This window comes from Spinacia oleracea, chromosome 4 (assembly GCF_020520425.1).
Source record: "Spinacia oleracea cultivar Varoflay chromosome 4, BTI_SOV_V1, whole genome shotgun sequence".
NCBI lineage: Eukaryota > Viridiplantae > Streptophyta > Magnoliopsida > Caryophyllales > Amaranthaceae > Spinacia > Spinacia oleracea.
Genome location: NC_079490.1, coordinates 132,621,807 through 132,641,325, shown reverse-complemented (window position 1 = coordinate 132,641,325; position 19,519 = coordinate 132,621,807). Strand labels below are relative to the sequence as shown.

General features: G+C 32.5%; 1 protein-coding gene across 1 annotated transcript; it reads left to right on the top strand.

Annotated features, from left to right (window-relative positions):
- Window positions 1-6,250: 6,250 nt before the first annotated feature.
- LOC110794935 (protein trichome birefringence-like 39) lies at window positions 6,251-19,266 on the top strand. The gene is made up of 5 exons (XM_021999897.2): window positions 6,251-6,729; window positions 6,811-6,982; window positions 17,790-17,962; window positions 18,080-18,238; window positions 18,665-19,266. Exons 1-5 carry the CDS (start codon window positions 6,416-6,418, stop codon window positions 18,948-18,950), a joined length of 1,104 nt encoding a protein of 367 aa, XP_021855589.2. The 5' UTR covers window positions 6,251-6,415; the 3' UTR covers window positions 18,951-19,266.
- The last annotated feature ends 253 nt before the right edge of the window (window positions 19,267-19,519 follow it).

Below are 19,519 nucleotides of genomic sequence, written 5' to 3'. Positions count from 1 at the left end.
TGTTGCAGACAGACACCAAGAAGATATCTGTTGTGTCTATAATTTTTGAGATGAAAGCACTGGTTATATTGATTATGATCAGGTAGTTCAATCTTTCCTCTGTTAGACTCCTCTGATGTTCCCAACGCCTTAACCTTCTAAAGAACTGAAACTTTTTATTCTGATCTATAATCAGTAAATACTTATTTTCTAGAAAATTGCTTGAAATTGAGCATCTTTGCACTTTTTTTTCCCGAATACCACTTACTAAGTAGGAGAAAATAGACTGCAGATCTAAGACTTCAGCAAAATAACGGGTACCTGAACTTCCATCATCTACTTAGACATGTATGAGTCCTACTGAATGCGATCCAACAACAAAACAATTTAATTTTGATGATGGAATACAGAGTAATAAATTGACTTCTCGGAGATCTAAAGAAAAAAAATCTAAAAAGAACTACCCAAAAATTCCAGAATGCAAATCATAATAATAATAATGATACAAGTATGCAACCCAATATGCTTCACAAACACCTACCAAACACAAAACACTTCAAAATGCTCTTATCACTCTTCCTATAAGGGTAGCAGTTTCAGTATTACTAAGCTACTTGAGTAAAAAAAAACAAAATGCTCAGGAAAAACAATATACAGAATCAGAGAACGCTTAAGCACAAAGGATGCGAAAATCAAATTGATCTTTGAAATAAACTAAACCCATTGAAATTGTAAAGAGTTGACATGTTAAACCCCATCATTGCAAATCACCAAAATCCTAAATAGGCAAAACTTAAACGTAATTCAAGAAATTGGGCCAGAAATTTAATCGAAATAGCAAACCTTGTGGGAGTTTATGTATCTGTTTTACGGGATTAAATCTTGAATGGGATGGCCCGTCTCCTTCCTTCGTTGTCCTCTTCCTTCTTCGTGGTGGTATTACGGACCCTCTAAACCCTCAAACTATGCATTGCAGACCCTCTAAACCCTCAAACTATGCATTGCAGACCCTCTAAACCCTCACTTGCGAACAGACCCTCTAAACCCTAGAACTGCGAATTGCGAATTGGTGTTTGCGATTAGCGAATTGATGCGAAATTCATGAATTTCTCTTAGTCTTTCTCCTCTCTTGTGTTTTAATATCTGTTGTCATCTCTTTTTTTTTGGGTAACAATTCGAGCAGCTAGGGCTTGAAAATTATGGGGAAAATAATTCTAAGAATGAGGTTTGAAATTTTGGGAAATAATGGGAAGGAAAAGAGTAAAATATCACGCGCGTATATTTTATTTTCACCACCGTTACATTAGCCTAGCAAGGAGTTGTATTAGACAATCTAATGCGACGGTTTATCACTACCGTTACATTAGCCCAACTTTCAGGTGCGTTATAGAGGAAACCGTTGCATTAGCCCTATCTAATGCAACGGTTCTATGTGAGGTGTCGCATTAGGCTTTTCTAAACCGTCGCTTTTGATTAGAAATGTAGTAGTGCGTCATTGTTCATTTTGAAATTTGGTATAAATTTTAATTCTCTCTATGCGTTGTACTTTGTTGTAATTTTTTTCTTTTACCATTGAAACATTAGCATGCATGATTCATTCAAATAGAATGTCTTCTCCGGTGTCAAAGGCGGTTTTAAATGCATATACAAGAGTACAAGACTACTAATGGCTAAAACATGCAAGTCGACCATCATCTTCTCTTGTCTTTGTCGAGACAGATATCAGCGGAAACATGGGTCAATTAACAGTTGAAGAAGGCAAGGAAAGCTCGATGAGATTAACACTGATTCTAGTGGTTCATCTTCTAGATTTTTCTTTATAAGAAGTGAAGTTTCAATATTTGAATAAAATGATTTACATACATATTCAAAACAGTTTCAGGTTGTTTAGGTTCACAATTATAGTTTTGGTGACGTCTAATTTATTGGACCATACTCAGTAATTTTTCGCAGGCAAATTATAAGTCAAATTACTTGAGTTTAATGGTCGTAGTAGTATTACTAAGGAGATTATTAAATACCAAATCACACCATGTATACATCGGGGATGGATGATAGAAATACGCACAAAAAAGTTATGTCTAGATATTTCCTTGATTTGAAAATCAGTTAAAATATCTTACGAAGTACTTTATATATTATATATACTTGCACTTATCTATACTGTATTTCTTATGATTTATGAGGTAGTAGTATGATTCCCCTTTATTGGTTAAATATTTGTACATGAATATAGTGGATGCTGTATTTTAGAGCTCATAGTGAGGTTCAAGTTTGAACATGAACAAATTCACGCATTACGAAATTAGCATCAACGTTCCTCAGGTGGCTGCATTATATTTGTCGAACAATTCTCGTATTTTTTAATTCTTTTTATGAGAAAATAAAAACTAGGTGAATTATCTGAAGTATCCTTACGGATGCTATACAATGTCTCTAAGCAAATATTTGTCGTATAAGTCTTGTATAAACAACAAGACATACCTTTAACGTCACTAATTTATCCATAAAATACAGATGATTTAAGTTCGTTTCATAGGCTAACTATTTTAATGGAGTTGTTACTTATTTTGGCTAAATTACATAATAACTACTCTTACTACATATAGCATTAAAACGTAAAAACTAAATATGAACAGTTGAACACTCACCAACCACCCAAATATATATATATATATATATATATATATATATATATATATACACACACATATAAAGATCTCATATATCCTAAGACTAGCTTGTGCCTTGCACGAGTCAGACGAGTAGTTATAATTAATATGGAGAACGTAAGGATGCATATGAGGTTCGATCAATGAGGATTGAGGAATGACTGATGCATTTTGGGATTAATATCATGATGGTGTTTAAAGCTTAAGCCGAAAAGAGTATCGATTGAGGTCATTATTATGTCCAGCATTTAAGTTTATATGTTCGTATGTGAAGTATCTGATTATGATAATTATGTGATTTATGTTCTAATGCCATGGTTTATGAGTTAAAGTATGATTATGATTATATGTGTACTCCGTTATTTTATGATGTTAAAGACGTTGTTCGGAAATAATTATGATATTCATAAAGTTATTTTAAAGAAAGACGATGGTGCTTTTATTTGTATGAAAAAGTGAACTGAACTATTAAGTGGGCAAGTTACAGGTGGAGGCCATGTTAAGTTAAAGTTAAAGTCAAATGGGAACCAGTTCCCTCCTGAATAAAGTAAGAAAAGTCCCGCCAAAGTTTTTACTTGCCAATGAGACGTAAAGGAAATGATTTTTTTCCGACACATATTTTCATGATAACGAGATTAAGTTATTTTCGAACAATAAATGCTAATGATTGATATGTGTCAAATGATTTTTGAAAATAACCGTTTTGACGGTTGGAGTAACATTTCTGAGTTTTACCAAAGCACATTTTACCAAAGCACATTTCAAAGGTGATAGAACAAAGCACATTTTACCAAAATTCTTCTTCACCCATTAATTGGAAGAATGGTGATGTACAAGTTATATAGATTCGTTCAAGTGAAATTTCGGCAGATGGCGCTTCCAACTACTTTCAAGAAATTAGTTTACCATATTGGATTGCGTCGTATCAAAGATCTCAAGTTATGTAATAATGAGAGGGAGTAGATGCGTGTTACACTCTTATTCCCTTAACTATGCTTTTTCCCACCGAGTTTTCCTGGTACGGTTTTTTAATGAGGCAACATCATACGCGCATTAGGAAATATTTTATTTTAAGAAAGAAATTTTATTTTTGCATAATAGACATCCAAGGGCGAGTGTTATGAAATATAATATGGATGTCCATTATACCCGTCAATATCTCCGGAATTTTCTAGGGTTCAGCAAAACCCTAACTATTATATCCTATATATACCTGGTACTATATGAAATAATACACATAATATTATTCTCTCTCTTATCTCTCCTATTTATTCACAACATACATAAGTTTTTTTTTGTTTTTTTATAAGAAGTTATACATATGTACATGTATATATAAAAAACAATTAAAGAAATATGAATAAAATTGGTTTTACATTGGCACCCGATATGAGATATAGGTTATCAAAATTCGTGTTGGGCCGGACATTAATACAAAAAATCATGCCCAAATTCATAAATTTGGTATGGGTTTTGCAGGAAGAAAACTGGCTATACGGGAAGAAACGGGCTTTGGGAATCAGGCTCGGATTTCGATCTAAAATCCATATTTTAGGATGCCAAACCCGAACACTTTTTCGAGTTGGGTAGAGACGGGCCCAATAGGCCGGAACAGGGTCGACGCTGAGGCGGCGCGACCGGGGCAACGGCACAGGGCCCCCCAAAAAGAGGGGCCCAAATTTACCTAAATGCAGTTTGAGTTAACTATAAACACATAGAATGTCCGACAGTTTGATGGTAAAGTGTTGTGTATAACACAAGGGGATCGGGATCAAACCCTTGGAGGAGGGGGGGGAGGTTTTTTTTTTTAAAATGAGTTGTAACAGCTGTACTTCATAAAGATTATTGTTAAAAAGAAAAGAAAATCAACATTCACACCTAGATTATTGCGTCTACCTGTCCTCCACCAACATATATTTTGCCTCATTTCAATTTTCAATTAATTATGCCATTATATATTTGCTTCCGAATTAGAGTTCCATTAATCCTTAACTTTTAATGTTTGATTTCTCAAATTCAAAATTCCAAATCAATAAACTCAACGTTTAATCTAAAACTAGTGTATGGCACGGGCGATGCCCCGGTTGCTACATTGAATAACAAAAAGGTTTAGATTTTTCTTGAGCTCAATATTTGACCTAAATACTTGTATTTTATAGAATAAAAAATATCCGTTAAGTTCGTCAACTACACATGCACGCTAAGTCATTTATCATGGCAAGTAAGTTTTCAATCATATCATCTTACAATTTGTATAATTTGATTTCTCGTGGAACTAAGTGCGTCGAATTAATAAACACCAAATTACATATATATGCAGCTATATAAGGAAATCATATAGTTGATTCTTATGAGACTTATGACATCAGGTTTCTTCATGGTTGTCATAATACTTTAATTTTTTTCCTTTTCAAAATAGTCCGTAGAAATTAAATAGTCACATAAAAATTTATTTGTTTTAGATTTCATGTGAACATTTATTTATAAGTTAATGTGAAGAGATAAACACAATTGGAGGTTGGTTAAGATGGTAATGAGAATTATCAGGTTTGGTGTTCGAACCTCATTGTATGATTTTTGGTTGTCCATTACATAATTTTTGGTGAGTGGATGATGTGGCGTGAGGAGAGTACTACGTGACACATATACATTTTTCACAACACCTTTTAATATATTACTAGTGTGTAGCCCGGGCGTTGCCCCGGGTTTTGACTTTTATTCGGGTTTTTTTTTTTAATTATGTGCACGTAGATATGGTGTCATCATCAAATTACGGTGGTCACATAAGAACAGTGGCCGATCAACAACCTCCCAGATCTAAAACCCCACATCCAAAAATCTAAACAAAGCCGGATCTTTTTCTTCAAAGTAATAACTGTACATTTATAAATTAAATAATCATTCCCTTTTTTGTATTCACTTTTATTCAATGTATTGGTTATTGTAAAAAGAATATATTTGCTTATATAGAAAGATATTACATAAGTTGTAGTTGGTTAAGATGGTAAGAAGTGTAACTTTTAACAAAGAGGTCTTGTGTTCGATCCTTATTAGATGTTTTTTGGTTGTAATGACATGTCATGATGCTAATTAGTTGTGACGTGGCGTAATAAGGAGAGGTCTACGTGACACGTATACGTTTTTCAAAACGTCTTTTAATATATTAGTATAGATTATAGATATGAATTTTAAATTTATTTTTTAAAATTATTTGAATTAATTTGAGAATATTTGTTTTATTTGAAGTTTTGAAATATGTAGCACAAAAGACTAAATGGGTTCGCTTTGATATCAATCGAAAGTGACATTTTGAAAGAAATTGAAGTTGAAAGTTTTCGTTGATGAGTTTGTATCAAAATATGCGAGAAAATATTTTCCCTTTAAGTGAATATGTTGGTTAAATACGTATATATTATGTCGGAATTGTAATTTAAAACATGAAATATATTTAAGTATTGCGGTCAATATAAAAAAGGCCCCAATTATATAAAATCGCACAGGGTCCCCATTTATATTGCCAAGCCCCTGGGCCGGAATATAATCGCTCAGGTCTAGTATGAAATATATCATTGACCAAAGCCCCACCTAAATGTAAAGGTATACAGAGTAAATGACTCATCACTCTTTCACTCTCTAGTTCACCAATCAACATATTTCATCTATCTCCTCCGTTGAAATTCCCTTTCTCACCTCTCTATAAAAGCAAACAAACGTTTATTTGAGCATAAGATCCAACATCCAACACCCAACATCCAACATCCAACATGGGTACTACTGTGTTAAATATCCTGTTTTTACCCTCTCTGTTTCTTCTAACATTACAACTTCCACAAAATAAAGCAGAAAACTTCTGTAAGTTAGCGAATAATTATACAATTTCTGCAACAAATCCCGAATTAGCAGCTTCAAATGGAGGAAAATGCAACAATTTTCAAGGGAAATGGGTGTTCGATTCGAAATACCCACTATATGATTCTTTAAACTGTCCTTTTATAGACCTTGAATTCAATTGTCAAAGTAGACCTGATAAATTGTTCCAGAAGTATAGGTGGCAGCCCTTTGGTTGTAATTTACCAAGGTATATAATTTATATATCTTTCTCAAATTTAGTTGGTAACAACGGGCAATAATGTAGTCGAGATTTGTTTTATGTATGCAGGTTTAATGGACTGTATTTTTTAAGGAAATGGAGGGGAAAGAAAATAATGTTTGTTGGTGACTCACTGAGTTTAAATCAGTTTGAATCGTTGGCTTGTATGATTCATTCTTGGGTTCCCAATACTAAAACTTCATACATTAGGGGAGGCGCTCTACGTTCCCTAACTTTTCAGGTATACTCACTCTAGTCTCGACTCTTCCTTTAATTTTACCTTTTCGATTGTCCCTAATACTCGTAATAATATTTTTTTTTTTTTATTATTCGCGTTATGGTTAACGACTGTTAGACTATTATAGAGGGGACCAAACTTATTTATTACGGAGTACGTACTCGGTACTCAGTAGTATTTTAGTTTGTTGGAATTTTTCTTGTTGTTGAGATTCATATGCTTATTTACACCAAATTTACTAGAAATATGGTATACGGAAATTGATAAGTTATACGGAGTAGTTCTCGTAGGATCGTAATATACTATGTAATTATTGTGTACATGGTGTGACATAACAGTATAAGTGTGTAATCAAACAATTCTTTTTGGATTAAAATTTATTACAAAGTAATTTTATTTTAATTTTTAAATTTATTTTTCCATTTCGGCTTTTGAAATCCTCCATTTTCAAAAGTTGTAAAAGATTGTTCTGGTTATATATACTTACTAGTGCTTGCTTTGGGTGTTAGAGACTTAGACGAATCTTTATAGGAGGATGATGATTTCATCATGTTATATATAATGTAGGCTTATATGCATGTGTACATTGGTTAAACGTTTTATTTTGTTACTCTCCTTTTTTACCTTTTGAGACAAAGTATGCATAACTTTAAATCCTAGGCATTTGATTTGTTGACATTTTATGATATTATCTGTTTATGTTACACCAGCATGATTGAATCTAGAAGTTCCCTATGCCTTATCTCTTCCTATTTCCCTTAACTATATTTAGTTCTAGTCTAATTTAGTAATTTGTACATTTACCCATTAATTAAGGAAACCGTTAGCATTTCAAGTTATCAACTGTTATTTCATTTGTTCCACATAGTTTTTTTTTTGGTAAGGTTCCACATAGTATTAGGTAGGAATTGATTTATAAGGAGAAATTGACTGCACGAATTCTCAAGTCCCCTTAATAACTTCCGGAAAAAACCACTTGCAATATTAGCAATCTACTAAGAAATGCATAGTAAAGGCTAACAACATTGAGCATGGAACTGCTCCACAAGACGACAACTACAATAAATTAAAGTAAGGCAAAGGTCCCGACTAATTCTGTTTAAAACTACTTCATATTCTCTCTGTGTTTATTTAAGGGATACATTTATCTTTTTCGACCGTATTTATTTAAGAGATACACTTATTATTTTTAGTAATTTATCAACCCACCATCTAATTAAATAATCTATTTACACCCCACCCCCACCCCCCACCCCTTAAAATGGCATGGTACCAACTTGTTTTATTTATTAAAATATCTACCAAACCCCACTTGTTTTATTACTTTATTTAATTCAATTTTTCTTTTTAATACCCGTGCCCGACCAAGTGTATAACTTAAATAAATACGGAGGATTATGTCTCATTTTACTTAATTTATTTGACCATTTTTTATAAGTTTTTTTAAGTCAAAATGTGACAAATTAATTAAGAACGAGGGAGTATAACAAGTTAAAATAAATTAAACTCAATTTTATACCAAAAACAAATATTTGAGTTTAATTTTCTACCAAAAGCAAGACTGAACTACTAATTGAGCTTGACATGAGTGGTTAATGACTTAAGGGTCTCTTGTTTCTTAATTAAGGTCTCGGATTCGAACCATGAGTATGGATAAAATCTCAACTGGTAGAGATGCTGCCAATCAAAGTACCCATATAAACTCTCACGAGATATTAGTCTACTCGACGAAAATGGTGGAAACTCTTCGTAGTAGAACAAGAAAAAGCAAGACTAAAGAACAGGGGAATAATGAAAAGTCTAACATAAACTCGATGTTGCCGTACTTTACGCAAATATTTTTTTAATTAACTTTATCATTTTGTTAATTTTTCTTGGTGTGTTATGTGCTTGGCGGGAAAGAACGAGGGGACTATGAAGGTGCATATTTTTCCTAGAGTAGTGGAGTTGGGGGCCTGCGATGCTTGTCTTTTAAGGGTATATACTTTTATAGAATTCTACTATTCTATTAATGAGGTTTCCCCTCCACGTTTTTCTGGGTGACCTTTTCCTTTCAAACTTGTACATTTACCACACAAAAAGGTGGATTAATTTTTCTTGCCAACGAATTTTGGATTATTAACAAATTTCACATTTGAGGGGAAATATCTAAATGCATCATCAATAAGCTCAATTATATTTTAGACTTTTAGTATTTAGGATGTTGATAATCAGTCACATTTACATAGTCACATAGTCACATGTTACCACACTGGCACACTACCACATCAGTTTGCTTTCGACCTTTTCCCGTAACTTCAAATAACATGATCTTCTTGTCTGATTTTTCTATGATTTTGTTATGCACAACTTCTTCATTACACTTAGATACTCCCTCCGTATTTATTTAAGAAATATACTTGCCTTTTCCAGCCGTATTTATTTAAGAGATACCCTTGCTATTTTTAGTAACTTATCAACTCCACCATCTAATTAAATAATACTCTATCCGTTTCTTTTTGTTTGTTACGTATTCCTTTTAGGGTGTTTCATTTTGTTTATTACATGGAAGAATCTTTCTATTTTTTTTTTTATTTTTTTTTTTTGATAAGGAAAGAAAACCCAGGCGGACTACCTGACACCATCCTTTCGAATGGGTGAATTACAATGACTTCGAACTGATAACATACTTCTTGTAAAATCGAGCGTACAATGAAACTACGCTCTAGCCTCGTACTACCCCAGCCCCAGTTCCAAGAAAACTTGGTGAATAGACTTCAAAGATACACGATTAGCCGAACGGTATATGATGACGCTCCATCCTCCGGAAGAATACAAACCCGAAGCCCGACACTACATTTACACTAAAAAAATAAATTTAAAAAAAAAAAAAAAAAACTAACTGCACAGCTAACAAAGAAAGTACACTAAAAACTACAAAAAACTAAAAAATGAGGTAATTACAAATACACAAAGTAACTTAGAAACTCCACGATCCTAAGCAGAGTTGAGTGAAGTATTAATTACTTGTCCGCCAATTATCTTGATGGATCAACTCCATGATTTTGGGAGATGAATTTACCAAACAACTGTAGAGATAATTAAGAAATCCAAAGCTCGAAGGTATCAAGCAAGTGGATCGATCTGTAAAGTCTCCAATAATTGAGAAACAAACTAAAATATCTAAAGAGAAAAAGTCCGGCTGGGGACAAATTCTTGGGCGGATCGACAAGACTTGAACGGAGCTAATATTGCCGGAGAAACGTCACTAGAGTTGGCTAATAGTAGACGCTTCTAATTGACAACACCTCACATAAACAAGTACTTATGAGAAGGGGTGAATTTGAATGTTTGCTTGAATCGTGACTCAGGAGGAAGGATTTTCTTAAGAATGGACTTAGATCCATTGTAAAAGCTTAAAAGTGGGCGGCTGGTTGTGATGATGTTGCCTTTAGGGAGTTTTGCTAGAAAGAAGGCTAGGGTTTTCTAGAGAGAGGGTAGAGCCCTTCTCTCTAAAACTATTATTCTTTATGTTGACAAAAGACTAGAACCACTAGTCAGAATCTTTCTATTTATAAACTTATTATAGTGTTATTTTTTGTGCCCACTTTTAATTTTAATTGGTCAACTTTTTCAACTCATTAAATTTATTTACCATTTTCCAAGTATGTTAAGTTAACAATCTTTGTGCTTTTTCATTATTGGTTCATTTTGATAAATAAAACAATTTTATTGGTTGTTGTAGTGATTAGTGGATTGAGGTTTTATTTAGGTTAATTTTTTTAATAAAAAAGAAAAAGAATCTCTATTATACGTTAATAAACGTGCAAAAGTCCAAACGTAACAAACAAAATGAAACGGAGGGAGTATATCTAATATACCCTATTACCCACCATCCTATTAAACAAATAATTTCATAAACCCACCCCACCCCCCACCCACCAAAATGACATGGTCCCCACATGTTTAATTATAAAAATATATATCGAACCCTACTTGCTTTATTATTTTATTTCATTCAATTATTCTTCTTACAAAAGCTTTTGTGTAAGACCATCTAACGGTTAGACCACTTTTTTGGTATTAACTAAACTTGTGTAAAGCATAACTAAAAGTAATAAAATCGTAACTAATTGAATAACAAAATAGTTAAGGTATAAAGATAAATAGTTAAATTTATGAGTCGAATAGTTATTATTTTTTAACAAACTTATTATTGACTAAAACTCATAAAATCTTAACTAATTGATCTAATTGCTTAACTAATCAGTTTCATTGTTTAACTAATTCGTTCAGTGCTTAACTAACCAGTTTCATTAGGTGACAAAAAGTGGTCTAACCGTTAGACGGTCTTTCCTAAAAGTTTGTATTCTTCTTAATACCCGTGCCCGGTCAAGTGTATCTCTTAAAAAAGTACGGAGGGAGTATATAATTAATACTGTACTCTAAAATACTTGAAAGATACTCCGCTATAAGTAAAAAATATTTATTTTTTTTAGTGATAATTTTTTTTCTTATAAATATGCCGTAAAATTAAACTAGATGTAAATTTGTAATGAAGAAAAATGGAAAAAAATGTGAGATTGATGACCAAAGATAGATCCAATAATTATTTAGAGATTGGATGCTTGACTATTTACTCAGTGGTCCACTATACATAGGTCAGTTTATACATTATTGATTTAAAAATTACACAAAAATCACGGAAAATATGAAGACAATCACGTGTAAAATCCCAACTAAACTGTACAGTTCTTGGCATCCTGCACGACTAAATTTGTGTCAAATAAATGACCACTCATTTAGCTGTTGATTATTCTCAACTTAATAACCCACCAAGCGTACACCCATTATTTGTATTGATCGCCATACTTGAATGAGACTCATTCTCATTTCTGGAGCCCAATATGGTCTACCCCTCCACCATAAGGAGTATGTTTTAGTCTATTGTAGTCTTCAATTTCACTATCTTAACGTTGGATATAACCAACTATACGGGTAGTTACTACTCCCTCCATTTCTTTTTGATGTATCCATTTGGAATCTGGTGTGATTTTTAAGAAAATTGGAATATTGGTTTGTATGGGTATAAGTGTAATGATTGGGTGTAAGAGAAATGATTGGGTGTAAGAGATTCTAATAAATAAAGGAGTAAGAAAATAAGAAAGAAATAAGGTAAGAGAGAAGAGTGATAATGATGAGTGATAAAGAAGGTGAGAGAGTGGGTATATGGGGAAGGGAAAAGAATTAAATATTATGGGTGGGGAAAATTAGGTGGGAATATGGGTAGAATCTTTAGGTATTTTGGTAATTAGATAGAAATGTAAGAGTATTTTAGGATAAAATGTATGTCCAAAAATAGAATAGATTCTAAATGGATACAACAATATGAAACGCTTAAAATGGAAACGGATACAACAAAAAGAAACGGAGGGAGTAGTTAGAGTATGCTTCCTACCATTTTAGTTTGAGTTATATTCAAGTCAGGCGACGACTCTTTTAATTTGATTGGTTTCTAATTAAAAAATTGTTTAGATATAAGTCCAACAACTTGAATAAGACAAGTTTAAATTTTAGAATGTCAGTATAGCCCATCCTACCAATTGACTGTTGCTTCAGTGGTGATTGAGGCTGAAATTGGTAGGGAGAACCTGTGTTCGATCCTCCGCAACAACAACTAAGAGGGAACTGAAACCTATCCACCCAGAACTCGCCCCGAATCCGGATTAGCCTTAAGGGTGAACCGGGTGTTAATAAAAAAAAAAAAAGTGTAGCCCATCCTTTTAGCACTAAAGAATGACTTCTTTTTAATAAAAATTCATCATTTTATTAGTTTTGTTTAGTCTACATCATGGTAGGAGAAAAAGGAAACAAAACAAGCTAAATTATTGAAACATGAATGGTTGTTTTGCTGGTTAATTATGACAATGGAACAAGTTTTATGTCGTCTTATTACAGGCAATCACGGTTGTCCAGTTGTTAGACTTGGGAGATTGTGAATATGTGATTGACTTTTAAGATTATAACCTTAGCTAATTAGAATGCCTTGACGAATGGAGGACAAGTAGTGTTGCACTTTTCCTTGTTCTAGATAACTTTGCTCATATGGTCTTAATTAAGGATATCATGGTCATCCTTTGTAATACTAATGTAGATTGAATTGCAACTCCCTGGTTCATGAGTCGTAAGAAAATTCTGTGACCTGAGATTGGGTAGATTATTAGGTGGGCCCAGAAAGATTAGACAATGGAATCTAATCTGTTTACATAAAAAAATACATTAAAATTAGTAAAAGAAGGAAGCGTACTTGGGCAAAAATCAAAATCGAAAAATAACATGAAAGTAGTCAAAATAGAAAAACAAGAAAGTTAACGTTCAATAGGAAGCCAGCAAAATGGATGCAAGGTAATGCAATTACTTGTCATCATAGTCATATCATATAAATGTCCTATGTACTCTCATTTTATGTACTATGCAAGCTAATGTAAACTAAATACTACTTCCTCTGTCCTATTTTTATAGTCTTGTTTGATCATTTTTATAGGTTTTAAAAAAGTTGAATACTTCCTCTATTCCGGAAATATTGAATCATTTGTTTTTTACACTATTCACACTACGACTTTGGCGATTTTTTGGTATTTGTACATAAGGAAATTTTAGTCATGTGTGGTCATGTTAGATTCATATCGATATATATTTTCTAAATATTAATTTTTTATAATATTTATTTGCACACGATTTGAGATATTAAGAGTCAAAGTAATGGTTAGAGTAGTAAAAGTCAACCATGGTGCGATATTACCGGAACGGAGAAAGTATATTACACTGAAAAGAGGAAAATAGGGTGTGTTTGGTTGTTAGAGGATTGAGAAAAAATTAGAGGATTGAACCAAATTAGAGGTTTGACCAACTTAGGGTGTGTTCTCTTCAATTTATAAGGCTTGAACTTATCTGAACTTATAGAACCTTATTTAACTTATAGGAACTTATTAGAACTTATAGGAACTTATACGACCTTATAGAAACTTATACGATCTTATCGGACCTTATTGAAACTTATAGGATCTTACTGAAATTTATATGACCTTATTGGACCTTATAGGACCTTATAAGATCTTATTAAACCTTATTAGACTTTATTTAAAGTTTATTAGATTATTACTAAACTTTTAACCATTAGAATATTGAAAATAATTATCCAACATTTATACTATGATGATTGAAGCAATCAATTGATAAGATATATAAGTATCATTATTATTAAGAAACAAAATATGTTACCACTAAATATTTACAGGCGGTGTTGCAAAACATTGTGATTACTACTACGTACATGTTATTTGTTGTATGTATCCCCAAAAAGATCGTCAATTGATTTGTGATGTACACATAATATTTAAAAATAAGTTTTTCCCTTAAAATTATATTGATAATAATTAATAATAATATATTAATTAATACTTACAAATAATCGATAATTATTAACTTCAATTAGTGATCACAAAGAATTTTAATATAATTGTATTTTAATATAACAACGCAAATCATAATATTACATGTTTTATTTAAGAACGTATAGAAACTTATACGACTTTATTGGAACTTATTGGAACTTATAGGACCTTATTGGACTTTATTGGAACTTATAGGACCTTATTGGAACTTATAAGAACTTATAGGACCTTCTTCGAACTTAACTGAACTTATAGGACCTGAAAATAAGGTCCTATGAATTGAAGAGAACAAGGCCTTAATCCCCTAATGTATGTGTTTGGTAGTTAGCGGATTGGTATAGAGGATTGAGATGAATCCGCTAATTCCAAAAAAGTTGCTTGGAAAACCTTTTTGAGTTAGAGGATAGCACTGGATGTCTAAAATTACAATTTTATCCTCTGCCTTTCCATTCACTCACACTTACCTCTCAAATTGCACTCTCACTCTCACCCCATAGTAGACCGAAGGCTAGTTTCTTGTAAGGAAAATTTGACATAAATAATCCCACCTTTCACTCATCTTCTCAAAATAATCTCAACTTTAGATTATTTTAGAATAATCCAAACTTTAGGGGTTACCTTCTCAAAATAATCCAAACTATCAATTTACCTATGTACAATCTATGAAGCCTGGGTACGGCTCCTGGGTACCGTTTCCCGTACCGGGTACGGATACGGTACGGGTACGCCCAGGATACGTACCCATGGCGAATCCAAACCGGCGGGTACGCGGGTAGCTTCTGGGTACGGTTTAGGTAAAGTTGGGTACGGTATGGTACGTATTTGAATAGGAATGGACGTACCCAACAAACCAGCAGTCAAGATCTCGCGATCTCGCCGGCCGTTGCAAGCCCTCGTCACCGGCTCGCCGGCCGTTGCACCCCCTCGTCACCGGTTGATTAAGAAAGAAGACGGCTTTAAATTTTAACAATGGCGGTGGAAGATAAGATTCAGAAGTCTGGTGTGAAGAAGACGAAGAAGACGACGTGAATAAGGAGTTGATTTCAAGGCCTATTCAAAAAAAAAAAAACTTTACTACTTTTATTTTTCTTTTATTTATTACTGTTTTCCTTTATTTATTTTTCATGGACAGCTGTTAATAAAGTCTTTTTTAAATTTTTTTTGGGGAAGCATGCCAGCATTGTTTTGTCTTTATCAAGAATAGTACATGATACATTTCTTTATTTATTTTTCTTTATTTCTTTTTATTTTGTTTATTCAGAGTTGTTTTTTTTTTTTTTTTTTTAATTTTTTTGCCGAATCCATGCCGTACCCGTTTTTTGCAATTTTGAGTTTGCCGTTTTCCGTCCCCGTACCCGTCCCGGTACCCGTTCCCGTACCCGTATCCGTGCAACTTAGTGTACAATAGACCCAAAATGGATTAGTAATGACAAGAAAAAAAGACTTCGGATTATTTTGAGACGGTAACCCCTAAAGTTTGGATTATTCTAGTTGGGATTATTTTTAGAAGATGTGTGGAAGTTGGGATTATTTATGTCCATTTTTGTAATTGTTTTTTTCTTTCCCATTTTTTGTTCTTGTTTAATTTAATTCCTACTGTTCTTTAATTTCTTCTTGGTTTTTTCTCTCTTTATTTTATTTTTATTTTTATTATTTCTCTTCTGTTTTTATTTTCCATTGTTTTTGCTCATCCTTTGATTTATTTTAGTTTTCTCTCTTTTTTTTTCCTTTTTTTCCAGCTCTTTGGCCTTTTTTTTCTTTTTTTCTTTTATTTTAATTCTGCATTTAATTCTTGTTTAATTTGCTCATCTTTTTAATCTTCTTCTATTTTTGTCCTTGATTTAGTTAGTTTTTTTCTCTTTAAAAAAAAAGCTATTCTATAATTTTTTGTTTTTCAATTTAAGATGTGATTTAGTAGATAGAAGTGAATGTTGCGTAATTCTTTGCACGAGACATGTCGTTTGAGTAATAACGAGATAACAACGGTCCAAAATGATATTACTCATAGTTTGATGGTAAGTAAAAGGTCTACACATCGACATCGTATTTCTTAAGTATTTGGTTTATTTGTTTGAATAGACAATTTTATTACAATTTCTTTTATGTCGTTAGTTGTTATAACATTATAAATAGAAAAAAAAATGTTTTAAACATAGTAATGGTGAATCAGATTAATTCATAAAAGAACTTCAATGCAAATTAATCTACAAACTATAAAAATTGATCTCGTAATTTATTAATTAGATATTAGTAAAATACTAATATTGACTTATTTATTTGCACAAATATATTTACAAATTGTTTTTGCAAAATGTTGTTTAATTATTTTCATGATAGTATATACACACACAAGTATACCATAATACATGATTAAATATATCATTGGAGTATCATTTTAACAATTAGTAATTTAAAATTAAACAATAGAATACGTCATGTCCGTATTTGTAATTTGTATGCGCAAACAACTTACTGCTAACAGCTATTTACCAAACACTTTTATAAAAACTTCTAATTCAATAAGCTAGTCAAAACATCTAATCTAATCAGCTAGTCAAAACTGCTATTCCAATCCGCTACAGCTAACCGCTAATTGCCAAACAGGGTCGTAATACGAGTTGTATGGAAATGGGTAATATAGTACTCCGTACATATGACATTGTAGTATAGTATTCCCTTTGTCCCATTTTTTGGTACATGTTTTTATTTTGTTGTGTTTTAAATGCCTTTTAAATCAATCTATTACTCACTCCGTCCCATTTTTATTTATAGTCTTTTTTCTATATTTGGCCATTAAATTTCTCATTTTCTCATGTACTATATTACGGAGTAATTAAAAATGTATTGAAAACACAACAAAATAAAAACATGTATTGTATTACAATTCCCCATATACCATATTTTATTTTTCAATGTACTATATTATTTCCCTTTCCCAAACAAATAAATTACTAATGTACTATATTCCACTTTTATTGTACTATATTCAACTTTTCTTAGAACCCGTGAAAATAATCAAACGAGACTATAAAAATGAGACGGAGGGAATACATGGGAAAGTGGGAAAATTTATTGGTAAAAAATTAGAAATAAGACTATAATATTGAGACACCCAAAATAGAAACAAGACTATAAAAATGGGACGGAGGGAGTCATTATCGAATTTAATGTTGAAGAAACACTACAATGTGTAATGCACGTACATTTCTTATTAATAGGTGTAATTTTAGTGTTTTGTTTGATATTCATGGGATTATGGGGAATACGATCTTATAAGGAGTAATATTTTATGGAAAACTATTTAGCTATTTAGGTATGTAGTTGTTAGGAATTTGATTATATTGTTTAGTTGACATTAATGGAATTTTAATTGACAGGAATTTGGAGTGACCATAATGTTATATCGGACACCATTTTTAGTTGATATAGTGAGAGAGAAAGTTGGACGAGTATTGAAGCTTGATTCTATCAGTGGTAATGCGTGGAAAGAAATGGATATGCTCATCTTCAATTCATGGCATTGGTGGACTCACACTGGCCGTGCTCAGCCGTATGTTGCTCCTTCATCTTCACCCTCTCCATTAACATTATTACAAACTCACTTCACTTCACTTCAATCCATTTTTATTCAATGTTCTACTTTCTCTAACAGTAATATATGGCGCAGGTGGGACTATATCCAAGTGGGGAACAAGTTATACAGAGATATGAATCGTTGGATTGCATTCTATAAAGGCCTAACAACTTGGGCTAGATGGGTTGACCTCAATGTAAACCCTTCTAAGACAAAAGTCTTCTTCGTTGGCGTTTCTCCTTCACATGATTTGTAAGTTCTTTTCACAAATTTCTTCCATTTCCACCATTATATTCTCCAACCTTTTTCTTATACTTTTTTATTATATAATTGAATCATAAAGTATAAATATATGATTACATAGTTGTGCATTCAAATAATAGGTAACATTTGAGTTCTGCAATCAAATCTTAATATTTCGTAACTATGTCACCGAAAATGTCTATTATATTTATAGTGTATTTGTTGTGGGACAAATGGATTACTAAAATTTGGGTTACAAACTAGTATGTCACCAAATAGTAGGTAAATCACATCATTAACAAATCAACAAAGTCTCTATGGTGATATTCTTTAATGATTAGGATTATCTTTTAAAATCCCTTTGTTAACCAAAGTAACAAATTCATAATGATATAATTTGTTGGAAATAATTATGATGACAAGTGATATATGCAGTGGAAGTGATTGGGATGAACCATCAAAATCGTGCTCGAGCGAGACGGAGCCATTCTTCGCCACAAGATATCCGGCAGGGACACCACAAGAATGGGCAGTTGTGGAGAAAGTGATGAGCCGAATACGGAAACCAGTGTATTGGCTTGATATAACAACGCTGTCTCAATATAGAAAAGATGGTCACCCTTCTAAATATGGTGGCCACGGTAAAGACTGTAGTCATTGGTGTTTGCCTGGATTGCCCGATACTTGGAACCAACTTCTCTATGCTGCTCTCTTCCAATGACTTGGTTTTTTGAGGGAATTTGGAGTTAAAATTGGGCTGGGCTTTGTGCTTTATAATTTTTTTTTGTGCCTTGATTCCTATTTGGATTTGGATTTGGATTTGGATTTGGATTTGAATTTGATTATTTCAGTGAGAAGTGAGGGGTGCATAAGGACTTTTACTTCAAGTGTAAAAAAAGTTGTCCATCTTTGGTCAAAGAGGTGCAGCATTTTATAATCGTTGCTAGTTCACATGAATGACGGAATTCCATTTTGTTAATTTGCAAAGAATTTGTTGTATGATTGGGAGGTTATACACTATCAGATCTTCTCCTCTATGCGGTTCTCGGTTAAGGATATATTTATCATGTCTTAGTATTTCAGTCAAAATAATATGCCTAATAATAGAGTTTGTCTTGGACAAAGGTTTACGTAGAGTTTGGTTGGATTCCTATGCCTGTTTGTAGTTGTATTAGGAGTCTTAATCTCCATAGTATAAATATGGGCATTGCCCACGTCAATAAGATACTAGCTTCAATCATCTCAATAATATTTTACATGGTATCAAGAGCAAGGTTTCAATAATTTCGT

Bases quoted from the DNA above. Each gene is read 5' to 3' on its own strand.
- LOC110794935 (XM_021999897.2), top strand. From the start codon at position 6,416: ATGGGTACTACTGTGTTAAATATCCTGTTTTTACCCTCTCTGTTTCTT. The intron at 17,963-18,079 runs GTATGTTGCTCC...TATATGGCGCAG, and splicing joins CACACTGGCCGTGCTCAGCC to GTGGGACTATATCCAAGTGG. The intron at 18,239-18,664 runs GTAAGTTCTTTT...TGATATATGCAG, and splicing joins GTTTCTCCTTCACATGATTT to TGGAAGTGATTGGGATGAAC.